Below are 21,505 nucleotides of genomic sequence, written 5' to 3'. Positions count from 1 at the left end.
AATTCAGGAGCGCCGCTTGGGAAGCGCAAGAGGATCGAACAGACCTTACGGAGTTGACACGTCACTCGGAAGACCGCTCGACCGCTAGTACTCATGATGCTGTCTCCCGTTGAGGTGGCTCTGCGTTTCGTCGGACAGGCTGGCACAGCAGCACGTGTCCTGCACAGCCTCTTCCCCTCCTTAAATGGCATCCCGAGATATAAAAAAAAGGATGCCGGTCTTTCCAATGATATAGATAGCAGACTTCCTTGACGTGCAGTAGGGTGTTGCTTCTCGTCTGCCCTGATAGCGGTTCTCAGTACCAACTGTTTGCATCTCGAGGGCTGCCCCGGCGAGAATGCTTCACCGTCCCCAGCCGGCAGACGACTAGCAGATTTCTCTTGGGTACTAACAGGAAGCGTGTCTCCCCGCGTCAGCGAACACCACAACGACGACGAGACTGGCCCTTATGACTTCATCAGATTCACCGGAGTGAAGCAAGGAGCTGCAGGACGGAGTGAGCAATGTACGTACACCCCCGAAGACACCACAGGCATGCCGGGCACTCCGGACCGCGGAGGTGTGCGAGGTACGCTCTCTATCGAGATTGCACGCAGAGCGAGAGACCGTAGTGCAGTACCATCTGTGGCACACCCGGTTTGACGTCATGGTCTCACATAAGCCCCGGAGAGCAAGGGCAGCTTCGCCCAGCGACTCCGACGAATCTGTGTCTCTTCACGGAGACCCGCAGCAGGGAGCGGAATCGCCACGACAGGAAAAGAAGCGTTGCCGATTTATCTCCCCAGGCGATGCGCAGATGAATGCAGTTGATGACCTGCCGAAGGACGCTCTCTTAAGGTATACTGGCGGTCTTTAGTTCGCGGTTGTTGTTTCCGGACCCTGCTGGCTTATCAGACTTGACTTGTCTGCGGAGATCGAGAGAATGTACAGCACCATGGTACAGAAGTTTGCCAGAGTATGCTACCTCATGACAAATCGCAGGGGGAGAGCTAACCACTTAGTTGACTTCAGGTGGTCGAGCGGGCGCAACGGTCGCCTGCGGTGAAGAAGACCACTGTCAGTTTCGACGACACAGAAAGCGCGTATAAGGTGAGGATGGTATATGAGTTGAGCAGGCAGCTAACTCAGGAGTATCCTTGCAGGAAGCCATGTCTCGTCTGAAAGGCCAGCGCGACGAAGTCGTGCTGAGGTTTGAGGAAGCAGGTAACTCATACAGCACGTTTGGTGTTGTTCTTTGTTAGGAGCCACAGTGCCATGACGCACAGGAAGGCAGGCTAAGGCTTGCAGATTGAAAATACATGGGATGAAAGAAGCGATAGTCAGAAGGGTAAAGAAATTCCGCTAGCCGCTTCCAGACTATCTCACACGGCCTGCACAGGAGACCGACGACCCCCGCACTCTAGGGAAAGTGTTCGCTGAGATGGAAGCAAGCGTTGTTGCGACGTTTGATAGATGGAAGTCGAGCAGTCATAAGCCAGCTTGCACTGATGAACAAGGGAAGAGGTCACTCGGCAAAAGCAAAGGAAAGAAGAAGCTTCTCAGCAGAGGCTAACTGCTTCCACATTTAAGTCTCTTAGACGGTTTCTCTATGGGACAGAGTTTTCACTCCCCCATTCCACACTGCATCTCTTGGGAAAGGGGGCCATCTCCAAATAATCTTCTCACACACAGGGGAGCCAGCTTTCAACTGGGCCTCTCAGAAAAAAGCCGCTTTGGCTGTGTGAAGCTCCCCTAGATTGCAGGAGCGCCGACGAAAGGCAGCGGGCTCGCGCTCCTGGAGGGGGCTTGGCTATCACACCTTCGGGTGTGAGATTTTCCACAGACTGGTCTGTGTGGCCGTAACAACTCTCAGCTACATGTTCTCGGAGGCATGGAAGAAATGAGCCCGCTTGTTGTGGCAGGGGACTAGCTGCCCCGTAATCTGTGCAGCGGTCATCCTCATCCGAGAGAACCCTGCGAAATTCTAGTGTCTTGTTTCCATACTTACGCTTTGCCGGTTCCTAGGGTCTTATGCACGTGTACCTGCTGACCGGACCCCTACCACCGCCCGTGAGATTTTTAATCTTTTCACTGCCTGCCAGACTGCTCACGTTTTTCCTACGCGATAAACTTTTCTTGTACGCAGCAATGACCATCGCACAGTGCTCCTCACATGTGAATATGTGGGAGCCTTATCCTCGCAAAGGGTGAATAGTATGAGCGGACATATCTGGAAGCATAGTTGGAAGTTGTCGAAGTGCTTCGTTAACGCTACCAAGCACGCATTCGCGGCAAGAGAGAGAAAAAGAATACATGGTCTGCATGGATGCACTGATTGCAACGGGCGTCCGGACACCCCTCATCGAACGAAGGGGAATGGCGTCCCATGCCTTTCCTCGGTCATTCCGAACTCCCCGGTCAGTGTCGACGCCTACAGTAGGCTCGCACTGTGAGATGACTACTCAGTAGAAGCGTACGAGCGACCGCTGACTGCCAAACCTCGTGCGAAAGTTCTTTGCGGACCAGCAGCCTCGCTCCAGGGCAGAGACCGTGGCGTACGGTGTGCCTCCGACAGAAGCGCGGTTCTACTTTGGCCTGAGGCAGAAAAACCATGCGAGGAGACGTGTAGGTCTCGAAGCAACTGTCGCGACTCCTCGGGCATTCACGCTTGTGTCGGACTCTACAGCAGGAGTGTCTGGCCGAAAACGGTCCTTTACAACGCTGATTGGTCCAGAAAGGAAGAAACGTGAGGCAACGGGCGAGCCAACATCGTCATGAAAGGGCAAGCAAGCGCCGCTTCTTCAGGGCGAACGACTGATTGCCGGTCCAGCCCTCGTGATGGAAAAGTAAAGAGCGCGTCGGAGCCGCAGCTGGCCCTGAACAGCTCCCAGACGCGTGCGCATCTGGCGCTTGCCGTGTCATTGGTCGCAGAGCTCTGACGTGCCGACCGCCTCCCGTGGCACCAGAACGACGAACGTACTTGGTGGTGCTGATTGGTGTAGGAACTACTTGCGTCCGACTTAGTGAGCCATTCAGTCTCTCAGCAGGCCAACAAGGAGGCAGGTCTTCCAAGCCGTGCTTCCGGGTTTGCTCCGAACACTACAGTTCCGTCTCTCCAGCAACGGACAGGGCGAGTGCAGTACAGCGAGGTGATCAGTGGTTTCTACGATGTGGTTTGTGTCATCGTGTGCTGCTTTGCCTGGGCGGGGCTTCAGACAGACAGCCGGTCCGTAGCGTTCACCAGCGGCGCCGGACAACGCCGCTGAAAAGGAGTAAGTACTCTTGAGCAGCCTCCCTGGCCGGTCACCGAGGTGCCGGAGTGGCGCCTGCGGAGAATGCCGCAGCGACGATGGCTAGCATAGAGACAATCCCTGGCTTACTACTATGTAAAGATTCGCACCCTAGCTCTGCAACACCAATGCGACTATCCCTAGGCGTTTCCTGGGGAAGGGCTCGCATAGCACCCTTTCTCGAGCGTGAACTGACCACCACCCGACACACGAACTCCCAGTCCAAGCTGCCCCGGGTATCGTTCTGCAAGGCAAGGGATGGCCGTGAGTCACCCACCGGACAGATACGCAACAGAATACGCCACCTCACAAGTAGCGACTGGATGCGACGTGGCTCGTCGGGACAGCAATACAGTGGTGCAAGTCCAGGATCAATCCCAAAAAAAGTAGCACGGAGGCACAGCTACACGCAGTGTGCCGTTGCACCGCATGCTTGTACCCGAGAATGACTTGCGACGGCAAGGAACGGCCTCGCATACGCAAAATAGCACACCGGCAGATTCCCGAGGGTCCGGATCGCGTAGCAGAATGTAGGGTCGCTGGCAGGTCGCTTCGTGAAAGGTGTCTAACCAGCCCCTTCCTTCATAGTCGCTCAACACTTCAAGCGATCCCAGTTCTGCTCGGACCAACACACTGTCTTCGGTTGCAGATGCCTTCCTTTCTGTTGTTGAGAAACTTGAACTTTGTCACACTGCTATGGCGCGGGCTGCTCAGTCCCAGTTTCCAGGTGCCGTTTCGGCCTGGGCCTGTCCAGCCAAACGAGCAATTCGACTTTACGGGTGTTCTGATTAGCATGCGCGGCTTAAATGCAACATCTAGTCTGGCTGATGGTGACGGGGCTGGCACTTTTATATTCTTTCGATTTTCCTCAGAAACCGTGACTAACTCTGTATTTGCGTCGTCCTTCGATCCAGTGTTTAGATTATGGTTCTCTCTACGTCTCCGCCGCAGGGCGGCCCAACTCGTGCCCGGGTATACGGCGCGACGGTCCCCGGGGCTCGGCGGTGAATACACAGGTACGGAGGGTCGAGACCCATATGTGCTTCAGTATTGGTTTGCATCTGTCTCTGATTTTTCTCGATTTAACCAGCTGTTTTCTTCGCAGGGCCTGTAGAAGCTCCGACCTCTTGCAGTCTTCTGACTTCGGATCGCTGGACCTTTCTCGATGCGAAGCCGTGGCTGGGCTGGCTCTCAGCTGTTCTCTGCTTCTCTTTATTTTCCTCGGTGACACCGCGTAGGCATCACCAGTCACGATGAGTCAGCAAGCAGGCGTTCCCGGACCGACTCTTGAACCTGCGTGTCCTCGTTCGGGGGGCGCTTTTCAAGAAAACGACCCAGTTGGGCTCTACGGCTCGGTCCCGCTGGAAACTCAGGTAGGAACCTGAAAACCTCAAGAGAAACAAATGCAGCCGCCGTCCGCAACATATGTTTTACACGACTCCACTCTCACCATCGCAGCAAGGTGACTCATGGGAGAACGCCGGAGCCACAACACGAGTTCCTCGGCAAAAGACAGCTTCGATAAATTCTCGCCTGTTTCTCCATCGACCCTCAAGTAGCTGTAGGAGCTCATCAGAGAAGCCAGATTTACAACACCTCGCCTGCTCTCTTCACCTTCGATCTTCCCTCGAGGGTGCACGAGTAGGCTGTTCTCTCCAATTTTACGAGTACCTGCGCCGGAACTTGTTCGCTGGTTCCGGCCTCGAAGATGACCTCATGGGCCATAACAAGGGGGCTCACATGAGCAGTACCTTTTGCTGGGAGCCTGGGCATGCTTTTTTTTTGCTCCTTGGCAGTTCAGGAGCTCGGGGCCAAACTTTTTGAGTGCTGCCACAAACTCGCAACCCCGTGATATTTCGTAAGGGGGGGGTCTCCTCTTCGTCATAAGACCGCAAAGCCTCGGGCTCGTTTTCGTGGTGTGCTTGTCTGCCTGTGCCTTGTCCTCAGTCAGCCTACCCACCTCCAATACAACATCCTGCACATATCCCGTCGGATTCACCGGCATCGCCGTCCTCAAGCTTTGTCCCCCCGCTGAACGACAACCACTTTCCGTATCCGCAAACCCAGTCGCGCCTGAGCGATGTCCGATCTGCGCTTCAGTCATGCCAGATGCTACAGCCTCACGGACATATACAAGATCACTTTGCGGGATATGACGGTTCTATGTTGTCTTCTGGTCACCCGGAGTCGCAAAACACTCACAGCTTAGGGGAAGCTCGTTCTTCCTTCTCTCTCTCTTCTTTTTCCAGTGTGGACGCGAGTGGGCCTCTGCTCTCTCGTCAACCTAGCCACACAGGTCTTGAGGACCAATTAAGAGCAGAGAACTCCGTTCAGCCACAGTCAGTCCCAGAGAGTGCTGGTCAGTGCAACGTGAGGAAAGTTCATCCTTTGCAATACGGTGCTTTCTCTTCTTTCGCTGGTGAACCGTACAGTGATAGAGTTTGTTACAGTACTTCATCTCGATTTTCAGCTGCGGAGACTCGTGATTCTTCTTCTCATGGGTGTTCCGATCTCTTTTCGAGTAGTGGTACCTCCCAGGTACGTGCCAGCCCTGGCGGGTGTTCAGAAAACAAGGAAACGAGTCAAGCTGCTGTCGATCCATTGTCTCTTTCTCTTCCTCCGGCATCTCCTCCTCCCTCGCCGCCTCCGCCTCCCCAGCGCGTCGCCGCAGCGCTGCGCAAACTGGGTGTGTCTGAGGTACCTCTATCTTATGTCCAGGCCGGCAGTGCCGGTCATGGAACAGGTCTGCTAGGGGATCGGACTGAGAGGCGGCAGCGACGAGGGCCGTCGCATTCAAAGGGATTCTTCAAGAGACTACAGGAGGGAGTCAAAGACATCGACCCTAGTACACAAAGAGAACTGGAGTCGTGGTCAACCAGCTCCGCTGCGCGAGCGGGAGCTCTGGGTGCGGCACGGGGGGGAGGACGGCTGCAGGACGTTCCTGCGCAGTCTGGCGGAAAAAACACAAAATCTGAGGCGGGAACCTCCGAACCTCTGGTAGGAGGTTCGAAGAGCAAGAAGCTCGGTGAGTTTGTAAGTCACGATGGATTCACGCAAGAGGGTGATGGATCCTTTCAGAACACGTCGGGGGGATTTCTTTCTCCGGGTACACCGGGAGGACAGAATACAGCAGCGGGAGCCAAGCGAAGTAGTCGAAAGAAAGCAGACAGTCGGGGTGGGCAGCGCAGTCGGAAGTCGAGTACTGGGGCGTTGAACTCAGATGGGGCGGACTTCTGTAGGGGTCCGTCCGAAAACAGACAGCATGTTGTCGACATGAATACAGGTGACGATGGTGGGGGTGTCAGGGATTTCCGAATAGAACAGCTCGGTGCGCTACCTGGTCGCCTCTCAGCGGGGGGGTGGGGGGACGCTGTGTGGCGTGTAAAATGGGTGGACTCAGCGTGGAAGCTCCGAACGGCAGTTTTTGAGCCAGGTCCCGCCGATAGTCATCCTATGGCCGCACTTCGTGCGTGCATAAACTTAGCGAATCGGCTTCAGAGCGCAGTCCGCCGTCATCAGCAGGCCGGAACAGATCCCATGCACACTCACCAACGGCTCCAAGAGCGACTCCAACAGCTTCTGGATAGTACACCCTCTCCGAACGAGGAGGAGCGCTCAGTGGCCGGATCGCATGAACAGCGCGTCGTTAGAGTGTGGCCGATCGGGGAGCTTCATAGCCTTCAGAACTGGACAGCGGGTGCGTCTCCAGGAACGACGTGGGGAAGTCAGCCTCACCCAAACAGCATATATCCCGAGCCTGGCCAATTCCCGCTAGCGACCCCTAAACTTGATCCCATGCCGGGCGTCCACGGTGGGAGCTTTCTGGAAAAACCAGGTGAAGGCGGAGCGTGGCTTAATTCTGGACGGGCCGGGTCACTTGGTTTGGCTCAACAAAGCGCTCCAGGTCTTCCAGGAGACGAAGGGCAAGTCTTTTTGCCTGACGGCGCGTTTGCCAGCGGTCAGGGGGTGCGTGGGTCACCTCTTCTAGCTCGGCCAGCAGGAGGAGTTCCTCTGATTCACCAAGAACGAGAGGTCTGCTCTTCTGATGGCACACCTGCCTCCGGACTGATATTCTCTGCGCGTCCCGGTGTTTTGGGCTCTGGTAGCCCCCCTTCCCCGCATCCCTGGCAAGGGTCGTCGTCAGCATGTGACGCGAGTTCGCGTGATGGTCCGTACATTACCTGGACTAAACCTGCGGCTGTAAGCTCTCCGGCGTGCTTGCCGGAGATAAGTGACAGTGGGTCCGCGTGGGCTGGTATGACGACGCCTGCGTGGCATGTGCCTGACAGTCCTGGGGCGCCTTCCCCGGGAATTTCGGGTTTTCAGAGCGGCCACAGTGTTCATTCCTCGATGACTGACCTCTATCCGTATCCCAGCGTGCCTTGCGGGAGGGGGGAGGCTGTCCCTTCTTTACATCAGAAGAGTCAGAATGTAGAAGATAAAGTGTGCCCGGTAGGACCGGGGATGGATATTACCACAGAAGGAGACGGCAGTGCTTCATTGGGAATCGCGTCGGGAGCATGCGGTTGTCCGAACTCGGCTGCCTATGGGGGTGCCGCCGGAGAACAACGGTCTCAGTACACTGTAGGGCAAAGTCCATGCGCACGCACCGGCGGCGGCCCAGCGCTCATTCGCGCGGCGACTCCAGCGTACTCGGCAACCACCGCAGCCACGGCAAGGTGGGCGGCTGAGGAGGAGAGGCTCCTCCGTGACGTCCAGCGGGACGGTGAGCGAGAGCGCTTGCTCGCATTCATTTTGGGGGAAGACGGGGACGAAGAAGACGAAGATGACTCTGTTTTTCTACGAGAACCTTCGGTCCTTGTGGCTTCGTCCGTCCAACAGTCAGCCTGGTTCTCATTTGAGGGGAAAAAGTCGCAAATAAAGCTTGGAAAAAGCGTCAGGGGGGTACCCGGTGTGGATAGCCCATCAGGCGGGCAGTGCAGTCCCCTGCCTGAAGCCCTAAGAACTGGTGCGAATCGCAGCAGGAGCGCCGGTGAACGTGGCTTGTCAATGTTAGGGAATTCTGGAAGTAGCACTACGGCGGTAGAGCGTGAGACTCTGACGACCCGGGAGAACTGCGTTGCTCGAGTCAAGGAGGAGTCTACACCGTGTGCGCGCGGGTCTGCGGCCTCCCGCTTGGACAGAGATATGGACACGCGTGACGTCGGCGCAACTCCGTGCAAAGGGCCACCCGACCCAGCAGGGGAAGAGGTTAGTCAGGTCTGTGATGACCAGCTGAAGCCGCCCTTCTACGATGAAACACAGGGTCCTGACGGTTCCTGTGGAACGTGCACAGGAGAAGGTGGGAGGGCCGGAGAAGCAGTGCTTGGCTGTGACGGCCGCCGTAGAATCAAAGCGTCTAACGATGGCCGGGGCGTAGAAGGGAAAGACTGTCACGACGTTGCCGTCAGGAGTGTTTCTCGGCCTACTGGACTGGTGGTGGTCGATCTGGAAGAAGGGGCCGAAGCACAGTCAGATGTGGATCTGACAGACGAAGACGAACCCTCTCCTTTTGGTAATGCTGATCAATTGATCGATGACTCTGAGGACCCTGAACTGCTGCCATGGGAGCACACAGACAAGGCCTCTAAGCTTCTTCATTCGATCGGTACGCTGGACACTCCTGAGGGTGCGCTACTCCGAGACCTGGAGCCGAGTTTCCGCTTGGGTAAGGAGAATCCCTATCATGATGCTCGCGGTACTCACAGAAATCTGCTGTCAGGGTGTATTCGAGGTGGGTCAGTACACGTTGGCGAGGTTATTCGGCGGTTGAAGAAGCAACAGGAGCTAAGGCCGGAGGAACGCAAACGTCTAACGTGCGTTGCAGCGGAGCACAGGGTAGCCATTCGTCGGCTTCTAAGAACTGTGATGTTGCAGCTCCAGGCGATTGAAAGTAAGGAAGCGGAACGAGACGAGAAGGTCAAGAGGGATGGACTGCAGCAGGCGTCTGATGTAGGCGCGAAGGACGAAGGTGAGAACGACACAGAAAGTGACGATCACTTGAAGAGAGAGCAGTGCACCGGAGATGGAGTGGGACCAGAGGGGGCGGATGATGCAAGTAACCAAGAGGGTGTCATGGAAGAGTGGCAAGTGGAGCGCACAACGGGGAGTGACGTGACCAAGAATCGAAGACAAGCTCTGACGGACGCCGCAAGCAAAACAGAGGAGACTGTCGGGGAGGTGCTTGTCGACGAAGGCCAGTTTCCAGACAGTGCAAGGGTCGCTAACGGTTCTCTGGTGTGCGGACAGGGCTCTGCTTCAGAGACAGTCCAACAGGACAGTGAACCCCTCAAAGGGGAACTAACAGATGTAGCCGGAGAAGAGGCGGAGGGTGCTTGCTCAAGCCGGACATCATCGCAGGATGAGTGCTGTGCGTCGTCGTCGACAGGGAAGGACGAGGTATCAGAACGCAAAAAGGACAGCCATAACGAGGAACTGCCCTGCTCAACGAAGGCCGACCCGTCTCGACTTCAAACCACTCCGGACGGAGCGGCAGAAGCTCTTGGCAGTGCTTATGATTCTGTCGCGTCAGGTCTAGGCATACCTGGGATGGAGGGCCGGCTTTTCGCAGACGCTGCTGGCGGTTCCTCTTCCCCAGAAGCGTCTTGTCTGGCCGTCTTGGCTGGCGCCGCTGCGACGGGAAAGTTTCCTAGTGCTGGCGATTCAGCCGCATCGGGGACGGCCCCTGAGGAACGACGGCCTACGCCTGATTCGGATCCAAGCGTCACTGGGGGGCTTCCGTGTGCGACGTCTCCGTGTGACAGACTATCGCCACGTGGTGGCGACTATTGTTCTTCAGGTCGGATGGGGAGTGCGCCTTCTGATGATGTGCGGGGTCCTGCGGCTTGCAGCACTTTTCAGCAGCTCGGGGGCGAACTCTCCTTCAAACTACAGGAAGCCTTGCCCCGGCAACAGGCTCCCACGCAACGTGGAGGGGGAATCAGTCACAGAAAACGGGCGCTGAAGCTGAGGAGAGCGAGCGTTGTTGCCGCTGCTTGTGAGGCAGTCGAAAAGCGTCTTAGATGCTTAACAGATTACTTTCCGTGGCTGCCGGTTCTCAGTTCGGCTTTCCGATCCGGTGACGAGTGCAAGGGTCGCTATAGGCCGTTTTTAGAAAACGACCTTGGCTCTTCTTTGGACGATGAGGAATTTGGTACTGACCAGCGCATTTGGCGGGGATTGGGCGTTACCGTTCGAGGTGGAATCCGGGGCAGGGAAGCATTGACGGCAGAAGGCGAACTTACTGGCTTTGAGTGGGAGGGAGAGCCCTTACAGTTGAGGTGGCTAGCAGAAGCCTCCAATCTTGCTGCTTCTAAGGCTGAGCAGCGCGCTCTGAGTGACGCGGAGGCCGCCCTGGCTTCTGCATCTGCGGCTGCCGCTGCCGCCCTTGCCCCAGTAGAGTCGGTGTCTGGATCGGTCCCATCACCTTCTTCTGGTCAGTGTAAGGCTTTGCCTTTTACAGCTGACGGATTTAGTGCTCTTACAGACAAAACATCAGACAGGCTTTCCTCGACTTGTTTAACAACAAAATCGGCCTGTCCTTCTGTCCTCCAGTCCGACTCGAAATCAGAAACCGGCGGCTTTACGGAACCAAAGCGGCCGCCCCCAGCGAGCAGGTCCCGGACCCGGAAGAAGCGCGGAGGTCCACTAGGAATTTCGCCGACTAGGAGCCCGGTGGGGTCTACCGTAGGGGGACATGAGCCGCCCGGGGAGTCTTTAGAAATTCAGATGGTAGGGGAAAGAGTGTCCACTTCCGGGCCTCAGCAGCGTGTTCTTGCAGAATTATCGGAAACAGCTGAAGTTCTCAATATTGCCCGTCCCAACGTGGGGGGGAGGAGAGCGATGGCTGGTCACGGGAAATCAGGAAGAGACATTAAGGTGTCAAGGCAGGATCAACATCCTTGTTCCCCGGGAGTTGCACCGGTGCAGGCGGTGTCTCGGCGTCACACAACTGACACATCGAAGCTAAAGCGCCGGGGAAGTCCTGGTACTCTGGGACGACCCCCCCGATCATCCTCAGGGAAAAATACTGCAAGGTCGGTCAGGCGCAAGTCGTCGATGTCACCAGTCGCTTCGAGCTCTCTCCTTCAAGCATCCGCACAGAGAAGTGGTCATCCTCCGGCAGTCAGCTGCGGTGACAACGCCAGTCAATTGCAGTTAGGACCTCAACCCTTTCTGGGGTACCCTTTTCCTAGACCGGTATCCCGAGATGATGAGTCTAGCCTTTCGAATGCTCCACCGCATGGTCCAAATTCCCAAGATGTGGTGGAACCTGACCAAACACCATACTCGTCTCATTTGTATTCTGCCAAAGCTGACGGGAGGATCATAAAGGCTTCCCGTGTTGGCTCGTCACCTCACGATGCTGATTCGGCACATCCATTCGCGTTGGGCCCTGATCAGGCGCGATCCCTCCCTCTGCCTTACATGCAAACTGCGGTGCATAGGGATCTCTCTCCTGGTGGAATCGAAGCTGGGAGTAGCTCTGTCCGCCCTCCGACTTTCGGCGGGCAGTTTAGTTATTTTTTCAAGGGCCAGCGGCATTTCAATCCAGGCTCTGCTGACGCAGCGGTTATGGGGACGCCTGGAGCGTTACCACACACGTATATCCCGGGGGTTAGTGTGAACGGATTGGTGACCACTTCACCGTCAGCGCATTACCAGCACGAAACAGACGCTTCGCTATATCCTCGATAAATCAGGAATCCAGGCACTTGTGTCTAGGGGGGAAGCTGGGCTCCCGGGGACCTTGAATGCAGTAGACAGGGTTCCACACTCGTCCAGGTTTTGTCGGCAACGGCCGTGGAGAAAGGATTGTTTTTCAAAGCACCCTGATACAACCCCCTGAGCAGTTGTTTCTACTCACGGCTCCCTGCAGAGGGGCAGAGCATTCACCCCGCGGTTTTTGCAAACCGTCAGCGAGTTGGTGGAAACCCGCGCTCGAATCCAGGCGGGTTCACAACGTTGAAAGAACTACTCGGATGAGCGTGGGCCGCAGGCACAATGCCGGGACGGCCGCCTGCAGAAACCGTCGGGGAAAGTTTTCCGGCCGCGCGCTCAGCTGCGTTCCATGGTCATCAATGAGAATCTGAAACGTCTGAATTTTAAGCTTGTTCACGAGAGCTGGGTACACCCCAGGTCGCTCGTTGTTGATTTGCCTGGTGGGGCATTGTAGTATGAGGTCGTAGCGATATACAGGAGCGCGACTGTAAGCTGTGAAGTTCATCAAGACCTTCGTGGCGAATGTGGGAGCGAGGTGCTGGTGTTGCCAGCTTGCGGGCGGCAGTGCCAACCTGGACGCGTCTCTACCCTTGGAAGGAGAGATTGTGAAGTGTCATCGTCAATTTTGCGGCTTTCCTACTGTACACAGAAGCACAAGTGTGCCTTCACCAACACTCTCAAGGGAGTGAGTAGATCCTCCCCGAGGTTCGCTATGGCCGTGCCGGATTGCAGTTCGACCTCGAAGTAACTCGGTGCTTCTGGAAAGCTGTTTTGAGGCTGGCCACCACGTGCAGGCCTCGTGTGAGCTCGCGTGCCGTGTTGTGTCTTCTGTTGTTTCCGGATTTGTTTTGAAGGCGCTCCAGTTGAGCATTACAAAGTGCGGTTTTCACTTCGCGAACAGATCACTCAGATCTGCCAGCTTAAAGCTGAGCTGCTTGTTCACGTTCTAGCTCATGTAAAAGGCTCAAGCAGACAAGATAGTCGTGACGAGTCGTCGAGCGGAGGTTTGATATTACGAGCCAAGAAGAGCACAGGGCCGCTACGGTTCACATGGGATTGGCTGGGAATGTCCCTTCAACTCAACAGCTGCCATCGTCTTTTAGCCCCAGTGGCTCTTACCTGCGCCAACTTGGTGCTTCTGCATCGACGCTCGCGAGGCTGCACCATAGCATGAATTTTCTTTAGTCTTCCTCTTCCGTGTGTAGAAAACTTAGGAGGGTGGACACCGAAACATGCCCCGATATCACAACGGCTATGTTACCGTTGCCGGTATACGATCGAGCTGTGTTGAGGTGACCGGGAATTGTAGGAAGCGCCGCGTCCACTCCACCGAACAGCAGTACATGGCGGCCTCTGTCCTGTCATCAGAGCTCTGCCGCGCTCGCTCATGGCGGTTGCAAAGACGCGACATCAGGAGGCTTGTGACCATCGTAAGTCAGTGGATCAAGATACGATGGCTTCTCAAGAGCAGCCGCACTATACCGTGTGAAAGGAGTAGTGCAGCTAACCGTGTTCAGTCCTGACTGGCTGTAGTTTGGATGAGGGACGTTCTTTACCTGTTGAGATGGAACGCACTGCCGTGTCATGCTTGTACACTCTGCCAGTCTGGAGTAGGCTAGACCGACTTCAAGTCGGAGCTACACAATGAGTCTGAGGCGTAGCGCCCACCATGGGATGCGCCTCCATGCTTGCCCGTGAAAAACGCCAATATTCTGCCGAGTTTCTTCCTTGGACATCTCCCCCCGGGTTTTTGAAAAGACACAACACAACAAAAACATGCCCGCATGTGCTGTCTCGCAAGAAAGCGCCTCCACAGTGCAAACAAACAGCCAAGGCTCACCATGGTTCTTCATACTTTACTTAACTAAGGCACTCGACAGATGCTCGCATGTTGTCGCAAGTAGCAGTGCCCATGGGCCGGTCATGCCCCTCGGGAGGTGGTGTCTCCTGGAATAGGTGACCAATAATAGCGGAGTCCTTGTACCCCCCTTCGTCGCGTAGACTCGCTAGACACTCAGTTGCCCTATGGGCGGGAACAACTGCCAACAAACCGCCTGATGTTTGAGGGTCAAATAACACAGGTAACAACGCCGGCACAGTCAAGCACCGCGCACCTTCAGAAGGCATCGGGACACCCCTTCCCGTTCCGCGAACCCAGGCTTTCTGAGAAATGGCACTGAAAAACTTCGCGTTGCCCGGCAAAAGCGACGAATGTACTCCATCAGCCATTAGTTCTACGACTCCATCAAGCAACGGGAGTAGAGACAAGAACAAACGCGCACAAAGCAGCTGCCCTGGATCCCTATCGCTCGCTCTCTCACAGTTTGCACCGAAAGAGCACGAGGAAAGCTCTCTGCCGCCAGCTGATTGCGCCTCTCCTGCTGAACTACCCACACATGTCTTGCGGGCAGAAGGAGCAGCACCCTCAGCTTGCGCTCGAGCTTTTCGGCACGCCGAGAGCATCTCAACCAGATGGCCTAGCAAGCCGAATCCTGAACGCCATCATCGTACGCGCATCGCCTGAAATGAACTTTAGAAATGTCAAACATCCTCACTGAGAACACCTTCAGGCCGGTCCATGCGCAAACACTGCGCCCAGTAGGATGAGTGTTTTTAGATGACAGCGACGGTGCCCATTTCTGTCCGGAGCGACCCAAACGCGTGTTAAACAAGTCTGATTGCCTGTCTGCCCGCAGTTAGGTACATAGAAAGGAAGGCGGCTACTTCGGCGAACATGCAAGTAGAAGCGCCACGACATTCGGTATCTTCTAGCCTCCTATTAGATCCACCCGGATCTACCGACGCCAATAGGCTCCCAAGGGATTCACAACCAACAACAGTGGACGGGGTGAGAACTGCTAAAGATTATGCATGAAGTGTGCGACCTCTCATCGCTGTGATAAGAGAGATGACCCGTGACTGATGTGCACGGGGAGAGTGCCTCGTAGGACGACAGGGGTAGACCGAGCTTGGAATCAGCGTCCGGCCCTCCCTTAGCAGAGGTAGCAGCTGTGGCGAGACTGCGACTAACAGAAAAACTTCCGGCACCGATTCTCCACCGACAGGATGCCTGCGAGTTTCCAGGAGAACAGCTAACTACCAGCGTGCGTTCAGGGAAGGAAGAAGATGCGCGTATCTACAGAGAAGATGCACTAGGCTGAGACAGCATCTACACTCAAAGCCGCATGTAGAGCGGAGTGATCATTAGACATACTATCATTCTCGGCTGTCTAGTCATCCCAGTACTCGAAGCGAGACTCGCGATCACCGCCTGTTCCCCTCATGTGCACCCCCCTTCCTGTCTGCTCGCGACCCACTCGTGACCCAGCTGAAAGTCTTTGTGTCGTTTTGCATAGCCAAACAACTGTCCGACGCGCACATACCATTGCTCGAGTGCTATGTTCCCCTTAACTCACCGGTGACGTCCGTACAGGCTGTGGCACCATGGGCCATGAAAATTTCCGCAGCCTTTCTATTCGAGACTTGCATGTGGTCAAGAGCGTTCATCACCCACCTGTGTACATCAGATGGAGATAGGCGAGATCGGGGGCACACTGACAACCGAAAAAGTCACGGGCAGCTTGATCACTCTTTGAAGCAGAAACTACAGAACCACTGAATCAGGACGGCTCTTCGACTTAGAGGGCAGCCACTAATTCATTCATGCCGGAGCAAGAGAAAGAGACATTACTCGTGCTCGGGAATCGCGCATTCAAGGGAGGTCTACTCGTGCAAACAAACACGCACGTATCCTCTAAGATCCACAAGACAACACGCATTAGACACAACTACAACCCCCGATTCAAATGCACGATGCTCATGCCCCTTTCTCTCTTTTGTATCCGGGGCTGAACGTAGTACTTCCATGCCACCGTGGCCACTCCAACTGTCACGGGCATTGGGGTTACTGTTCCGCATGGCTTGATAACGATAGATCTGCGGCGTGCACATGCGCGCGACAAAGGTTTCCCATTGACAATACTGCCACCTGACAGCAGACGCCGAAGTATGATCACCGTAACAGTAACACCTTGATTTGCAACATTAGCGATTGCCCTGGGTGCCCTGAACGATTGAGCACGTTCATGTCTTCACAGGTATTCGCGTTGACCGTCATAGCAATCAGCTACTCACAGCTTACCGGCCCTTTGCTTTTCCCTGCAAGCATCCGGCCATGACAATTCCTGTGCCTAGGGCTTTAGCCAGAATCAAAGCGTCACCTCCCTGCGCTCGAGCACTGCCCTTCGCCAAGTATCCTACCCCAGCGATGCACAACGGACAAGAGACACGGGGGACCATCTTCTCTTTCTCTTTCTCCTCTTCACCCGAGTTGTCTTCGTGTGACTGCGACCTATCTCTTCCCTTCTCTTCTCTCCTGATCTTCCTTCCCGCCACTGTCGAAGTTGTCCCATACTGTCTAGATGGCTTTCCCTTTTCTTCTTGATTCTCCTCACTCGTCTGTCCTTCCTGACGATCCACTTCTCCCTTGTCGCTGTCTCGTTCCTTCGTCTGGACGTCTTTTGTCTCTTCTGTCTTCGACTTTAGAGACGGAAGGGCCGTATCAACACCTTGCCTGACCTTTTCCTTCAGATCGTCTTCGTGTGTCCCAGAATCCCGGGCTGCTGAAGCAGAGTGGTCTGTGTTACCAACTTGCTCTTGTAAGTGCGCCTGGCAGCTTTTGCAGATTCTGCTTGATGTGCAGGTATCGCTAGTGCCCTCCCGGTCACCAGGGATGATACGGCCTGTAATGGTTAAGCCCGCTGACACTTCCGTACCCTCAGCCGAATGGCCTCCTACTAACTCGCAGTGCTCGCGTGAAAGAACCGAACAACACCCGCCAAGGAGCTGGAGAAGCGTGTTCTGCATCTGCGCAAGAAACACATCGAATACAGCACACGACCTTCAAAAATACCAAGTCCTGTGTATCTGCACACACGGTTAACTATATGCATGTCTGAACGCATAGGTGCATGAGTATAACAGGATGCTGTTCTCTCTTGAACATCAGCACTTGCATTATCTACCGCGAAGTGCGAACCAAGCTCTCGTATGGTACCCTAGGTGAAGCCCAACTCACGGCCTAACGATTACCTCGTACGTAACTTCCTCACCGACATCAAGAGGAGGATGCAATCCACAACGCGGCTAGGCCGCCTTGCGAAGAGAATCTGCCTAGGAGACCTCCGCACAACGACGGTTTCCCATAACAGTCAAGCAGGTCTCTACACTCACACCACTCGGAGCAGGTTGCCGTACTTGCACCTATGTATCTGACCTCTGCATACCTCGCTATACTGTACGTACACTCTTTCCTTGCCAAAAGATTCCCGACACAATCGCTATCTCCATTGTGGAACATGTGAAAGAGAAACAGAGACTGCACTCTCCTTACGAATTGATCCGGAAGTGAAACTACAGAAACAGCAGTGACTTCAATGGCACTCAGGAAAGGCTTACCACGTGGTCAGACCCGTAAGGTATAACAGCCGTAAGCAAAGCTATCATCGGCTCTGCCCCCATAGCATAACAATCCGACAGTGCATGCGTAGCGGCAATACGCCCGAGGATATACGTGTCTTCGTAGAAAGACCTAATCGCAACACCCAAACAAACAGATGAGAAAACACCACCACCACATCCACGCTACTTGTGTCTTTCTTCGTCCACTACAAAGAAGATACGTACGCACCCCTGGAAAATTTATGCTCAATACACTCTCAAACAAAAATCAGATTCCCACTCTTCTAGCGGACCAAGAAGAGCTGAAACAAAACCGGCACGACACTCCTCCTTTTTCATTTACTTGTTACCCTGACTAGAAGGTGCCGAGAACCAAGGGGTGCTAGACTGTTTGTCCACCATGCTGTCAGTTAACTGTTCCGCGAAGTAATCGACAACGTTCCCCTATCCAGCTACTGTTGAGGCCAACCCCGGTCCATCTCAATCCAATGTGCGGCACGACTGCTGCGTCCATCATTCCCTATCTACCTACCGTTGCCCCTGTAGCCATCGAGCTCTGCGACCCTATCATATTCATGAAAGTGTGAAATGTCAGACTTGAAATTTCATTCAGGCATACACACGTATTACAGATAGGCAGAGAGGGATGAAGCGGCCCTTACACAAGAATCTCCTTGGTCAGCATGACAACCGCCGTCTGTCCTCCTTAGCGCGGCCCCTGGTATGAAAGCGATTCTATCCTAATTGTGCGTGTAGCGAGAGCCGTACCTGAAGAAATCTACAGTCTGTACAAGAAGAGGCTGCCTAGCGCTTTCCTTGTCGCATGCCTGAGTCTCTGGCGGAAACCGACTGTCTTTGCTCCTCCATTCTGAAAGATCTCCGCCTCCTACTCCTTGCGTGTCTCCCTTCTCTCTTCCCTGGACGAATATCCGAGTTTTTCTGTGACCGGCGTTGTCACCACGGCATCCCACCCCCCCGGATAACATGGGAGTTGCGCTAAAAACGCATGCATCATCAGCATCGTCCAGTCCCACGAGTACCTCATCTCTGTAAGTCAACAGGCGGGGATCCCCCGACCCCCGTTCCCTATCTCTCCTCCCTGTTGATCTTGCAGGGTTGGAGAAGCCACTCTTCTCTTCTGTGATGGCTAGCGCCTGTGTGGTAGTAGACAAACAGACCTGTTCCAGTGCGCGGTCTTTCCCTCCCTCAGTTCTTCCCCTCCGGTCCCCTTCTACCTCATTCCCTTGACACCGCTGACCACTCGCGGCCGCAATTTCTATGGGTGCCTTGCCCTCCTGACAAGCTAAGAGATCTTCAACGCGTTCTCTGGAAGGTGACTCAACTTGTTCGTGGCTCTTGTTTTGCATGCAGGACATCGTTGCCTGTCGTTGATCTTCTCTCTGTAATTCATGTAGGGCATGACGTAGAACACTTGAAGGAATCTTCCCTGCACACCCTCCACAGCGCATCTTCTTGACTTTCGAATCAAGTCTTTTGTGTGGGCGAGTAAGAGGATGAGGAAGAGAAGAATCTTCGAGACCTTTTTCATCGTGCTGGAGTTGGCTTACGTATGCTAATAAAGTGAGAAGGCCCTTGTTATGTTCGCTCTCTAAACCATGGCCGTTCCTTTTTGGCAAGTCTTGCAGTATGGCTCCAGAACCACTGACGGTCTCCCAAGATTTACTGCGTTGGTGTTCCCTTCCTACAGGTTCATCTCTATCAGAATCCTTCTCCTTTGCTAAGGACGAAGTCGAACTTTTTCCCCCTAAAAATCTTTGCGCCCGGCCTCCCCATCTACTACCGGATGGTGAACTCCCTTGCACGCCCACAACAGAGGAAGAGGGTGAAGATGTATGAACCTCTGAAGATAGGATAGGAAGGAAAGAATGGAGATCGCCATTCAGGTATAGTGGAAGATCTTCATTCATCTGCGGCAGCTCCTGGTACATTCTCATCCACTTAAGATCAATGAACCTCTGCGGAGCAAACGCACAAACAGGCAACACCTGTGTGTACCCATGGAATGATCTTTCTTTCGACGTAGATGGAAATGACACTCTTGTAGTGTCATTGAATACTGAATCCAGATGAAGCCTAGGTGTAAGCAGAAGAAATAGAAACGAGACTGTTTTTTCAACACAGCCAGAAAAAAGCCTTTTGAATAAAAGCCAGTAAAAGAGAGAAGGAAGAGAATAGAGGGACGATCATTACTGCCCGCTCCAGATATGCATACTCTCGTCCCCTGGCCTTGCCTCAGACGCCTCAAGACAGACTGTAGACACCTACACAGGGCCTTCTTCGAAGGCACCTGTTCTACAGTCGACCCTACAGCGCTGGGCAAATACATGACCTCTTCGTGTTTTGATCGGTCTTCTCGCTTTCCTTTGACAGGGGCACCAAATACCAGATAGACCACCCACTTGCACGGACATTGAGGCACATCACGATGAAAGACTTTTTTCCTATACTGAGACGGCAGCAATCTAGTGAAATCGGCTGGTATTGTCGGTCTCAGGATTACCACTGTACTGCTACCTCCTTCCTGCAAGACTGCAGCAGTGTCTCTCTCCTCCAAACAAACAAAAGCCAGTCGGAGTACATACACCGAGCTTCGCCAAACTGTCGAATGCATGAGTGCAACCACACCCGACGAGCTCATGTCGAATCCGGAGTACTCAACACTCCCGTTCCAAACACCTCTTTCTTTTGTTTTATCAACCAGCACGAAAAGGGATTAAAAATCTATGTCGTAAGATGCACTAGACCTATGGCCAGAGACGTTCCAACAACTCCCCCCCAGACGCAGTTCAAAGGGAAAACTTTTCTTTGGTACCGAATGCCGCAGACCGTTAGGAGACAACATCCCCAAGGCCGAGAGGAACAAGTAAGGCTTTTCCATGTTACACCGATACAAGCTTGCAGAGAGCTCTTCTTACCTTGAGCTTCCACACCCACTGGCCTTCAAAACTGACATTCCCCTTGTTGGCAATAGCATAGTCATCTCCACAGCTGACTAGAGACAAATACGTCGTCTGTGGTTTCCAATGATACAGCTTTGCACCTTCTCCATACTCGAGAACCTTCCGAAGATTCCGATCCAGTGGCGGTCCCGCTCGCACTAAAATCCGTAAGAAAAGGGAGACAAACAGAAAGAGGGAAGGACGCCTTCAGGGAAAAAACAGGATTCTGGAATCACGGAACGATACTTCGAGAACACAAGAGAAGGAAGAGAGGCCTAGCTCCAAGCCTGCTTTGACTATTACGGACAGCAGATTAGTCTGCCTTCCTGTACGTATATAAAGACGACCCTTAGTTTATCTTCACGGGCTGACGTAGAGAAGAAACTGAGAGAAGATTACCTCACTTCAATGCTGGAACCAAGGAAAAACCTCACTCGACCAGCAATCAGCTTAAACGAAAAACGTTTTAGACGTTGCTACCTTACCAGCGTAAACGCCAGCCTTCGGTCGTGGACATCCCAGTATAGAGGCAACGTCTCCTGGAAAGAACAACGGGAGATGCATGCAGTACACCAGACCACACGCGACCACACTCCAGTGAACTGAAAACGCAGTGCAAGCCCCCTTGTCCTTGCAAAAAAAAATCTCTCAATCTCTGCTCCTTGGACCACGGTATCTCCGGCCCGATTGTCACAACATTCCTGTCCATCCCACCGAGCAAACAGCTTTCCGGCCCTGTATAAAAGCCTACACCCAGTCCATACCTATTTCAGTCTACTGTCGCTCCCTCCCTCTGAATATATACACCATCCACAGAAACATGTGTACCAGGTCGAAAGCATCTCAGTGCATACACCCATGTTTTCAAGCTGTAGCGCGATATCTGTTGCCTGCTCTGTCTGGCAAGAAAAGCCGAGGACTAGACGACACCGAGAAGGTAAAGGGGGAGAGTCACCTCTTGAGAAGGATACAGCATGAAAGAATACACCCAATACCATCCGCGTAGAGCAGACAGGCCTACACATGGCCACAAAAGCCTTTACCCCCGACTGAAAGGGAAGACAGAAAGCTTTCAGAGCGAAGGAGAGGAGACGG

General features: G+C 54.2%; 2 protein-coding genes across 2 annotated transcripts; one reads left to right on the top strand and one right to left on the bottom strand.

Moving 5' to 3' along the window:
- Positions 1-4,136: 4,136 nt before the first annotated feature.
- Positions 4,137-13,831, top strand: CSUI_002650 (uncharacterized protein). The gene is made up of 2 exons (XM_068062850.1): positions 4,137-4,642; positions 5,217-13,831. Exons 1-2 carry the CDS (start codon positions 4,523-4,525, stop codon positions 11,964-11,966), a joined length of 6,870 nt encoding a protein of 2,289 aa, XP_067925173.1. The 5' UTR covers positions 4,137-4,522; the 3' UTR covers positions 11,967-13,831.
- Positions 13,693-21,428, bottom strand: CSUI_002649 (water dikinase). Its single transcript, XM_068062849.1, has 7 exons — positions 20,896-21,428; positions 20,387-20,568; positions 18,219-19,426; positions 17,448-17,580; positions 16,132-16,856; positions 15,407-15,504; positions 13,693-14,482 (listed from the first exon to the last, which is right to left on the bottom strand). Exons 1-7 carry the CDS (start codon positions 20,972-20,974, stop codon positions 13,851-13,853), a joined length of 3,057 nt encoding a protein of 1,018 aa, XP_067925172.1. The 5' UTR covers positions 20,975-21,428; the 3' UTR covers positions 13,693-13,850.
- Between the last annotated feature and the right edge of the window lie 77 nt (positions 21,429-21,505).

This window comes from Cystoisospora suis, assembly GCF_002600585.1.
Source record: "Cystoisospora suis strain Wien I chromosome Unknown contig_1097, whole genome shotgun sequence".
NCBI lineage: Eukaryota > Apicomplexa > Conoidasida > Eucoccidiorida > Sarcocystidae > Cystoisospora > Cystoisospora suis.
This window is presented reverse-complemented; position numbering and strand designations above follow the sequence as displayed.

Excerpts from the sequence above, each read along its gene's own strand:
- CSUI_002649 (XM_068062849.1), bottom strand. The coding sequence starts at position 20,974 with ATGCATCTCCCGTTGTTCTTTCCAGGAGACGTTGCCTCTATACTGGGA. Across the intron at positions 17,581-18,218 it reads CAGACTGTAGATTTCTTCAG|GTCTTTCTACGAAGACACGT; the intron begins GTACGGCTCTCG and ends TGTTGCGATTAG. Across the intron at positions 16,857-17,447 it reads CTTACGGGTCTGACCACGTG|ATGCAGAACACGCTTCTCCA; the intron begins GTAAGCCTTTCC and ends TTTCTTGCGCAG.
- CSUI_002650 (XM_068062850.1), top strand. The coding sequence starts at position 4,523 with ATGAGTCAGCAAGCAGGCGTTCCCGGACCGACTCTTGAACCTGCGTGT. Across the intron at positions 4,643-5,216 it reads CGGTCCCGCTGGAAACTCAG|TCAGCCTACCCACCTCCAAT; the intron begins GTAGGAACCTGA and ends CCTTGTCCTCAG.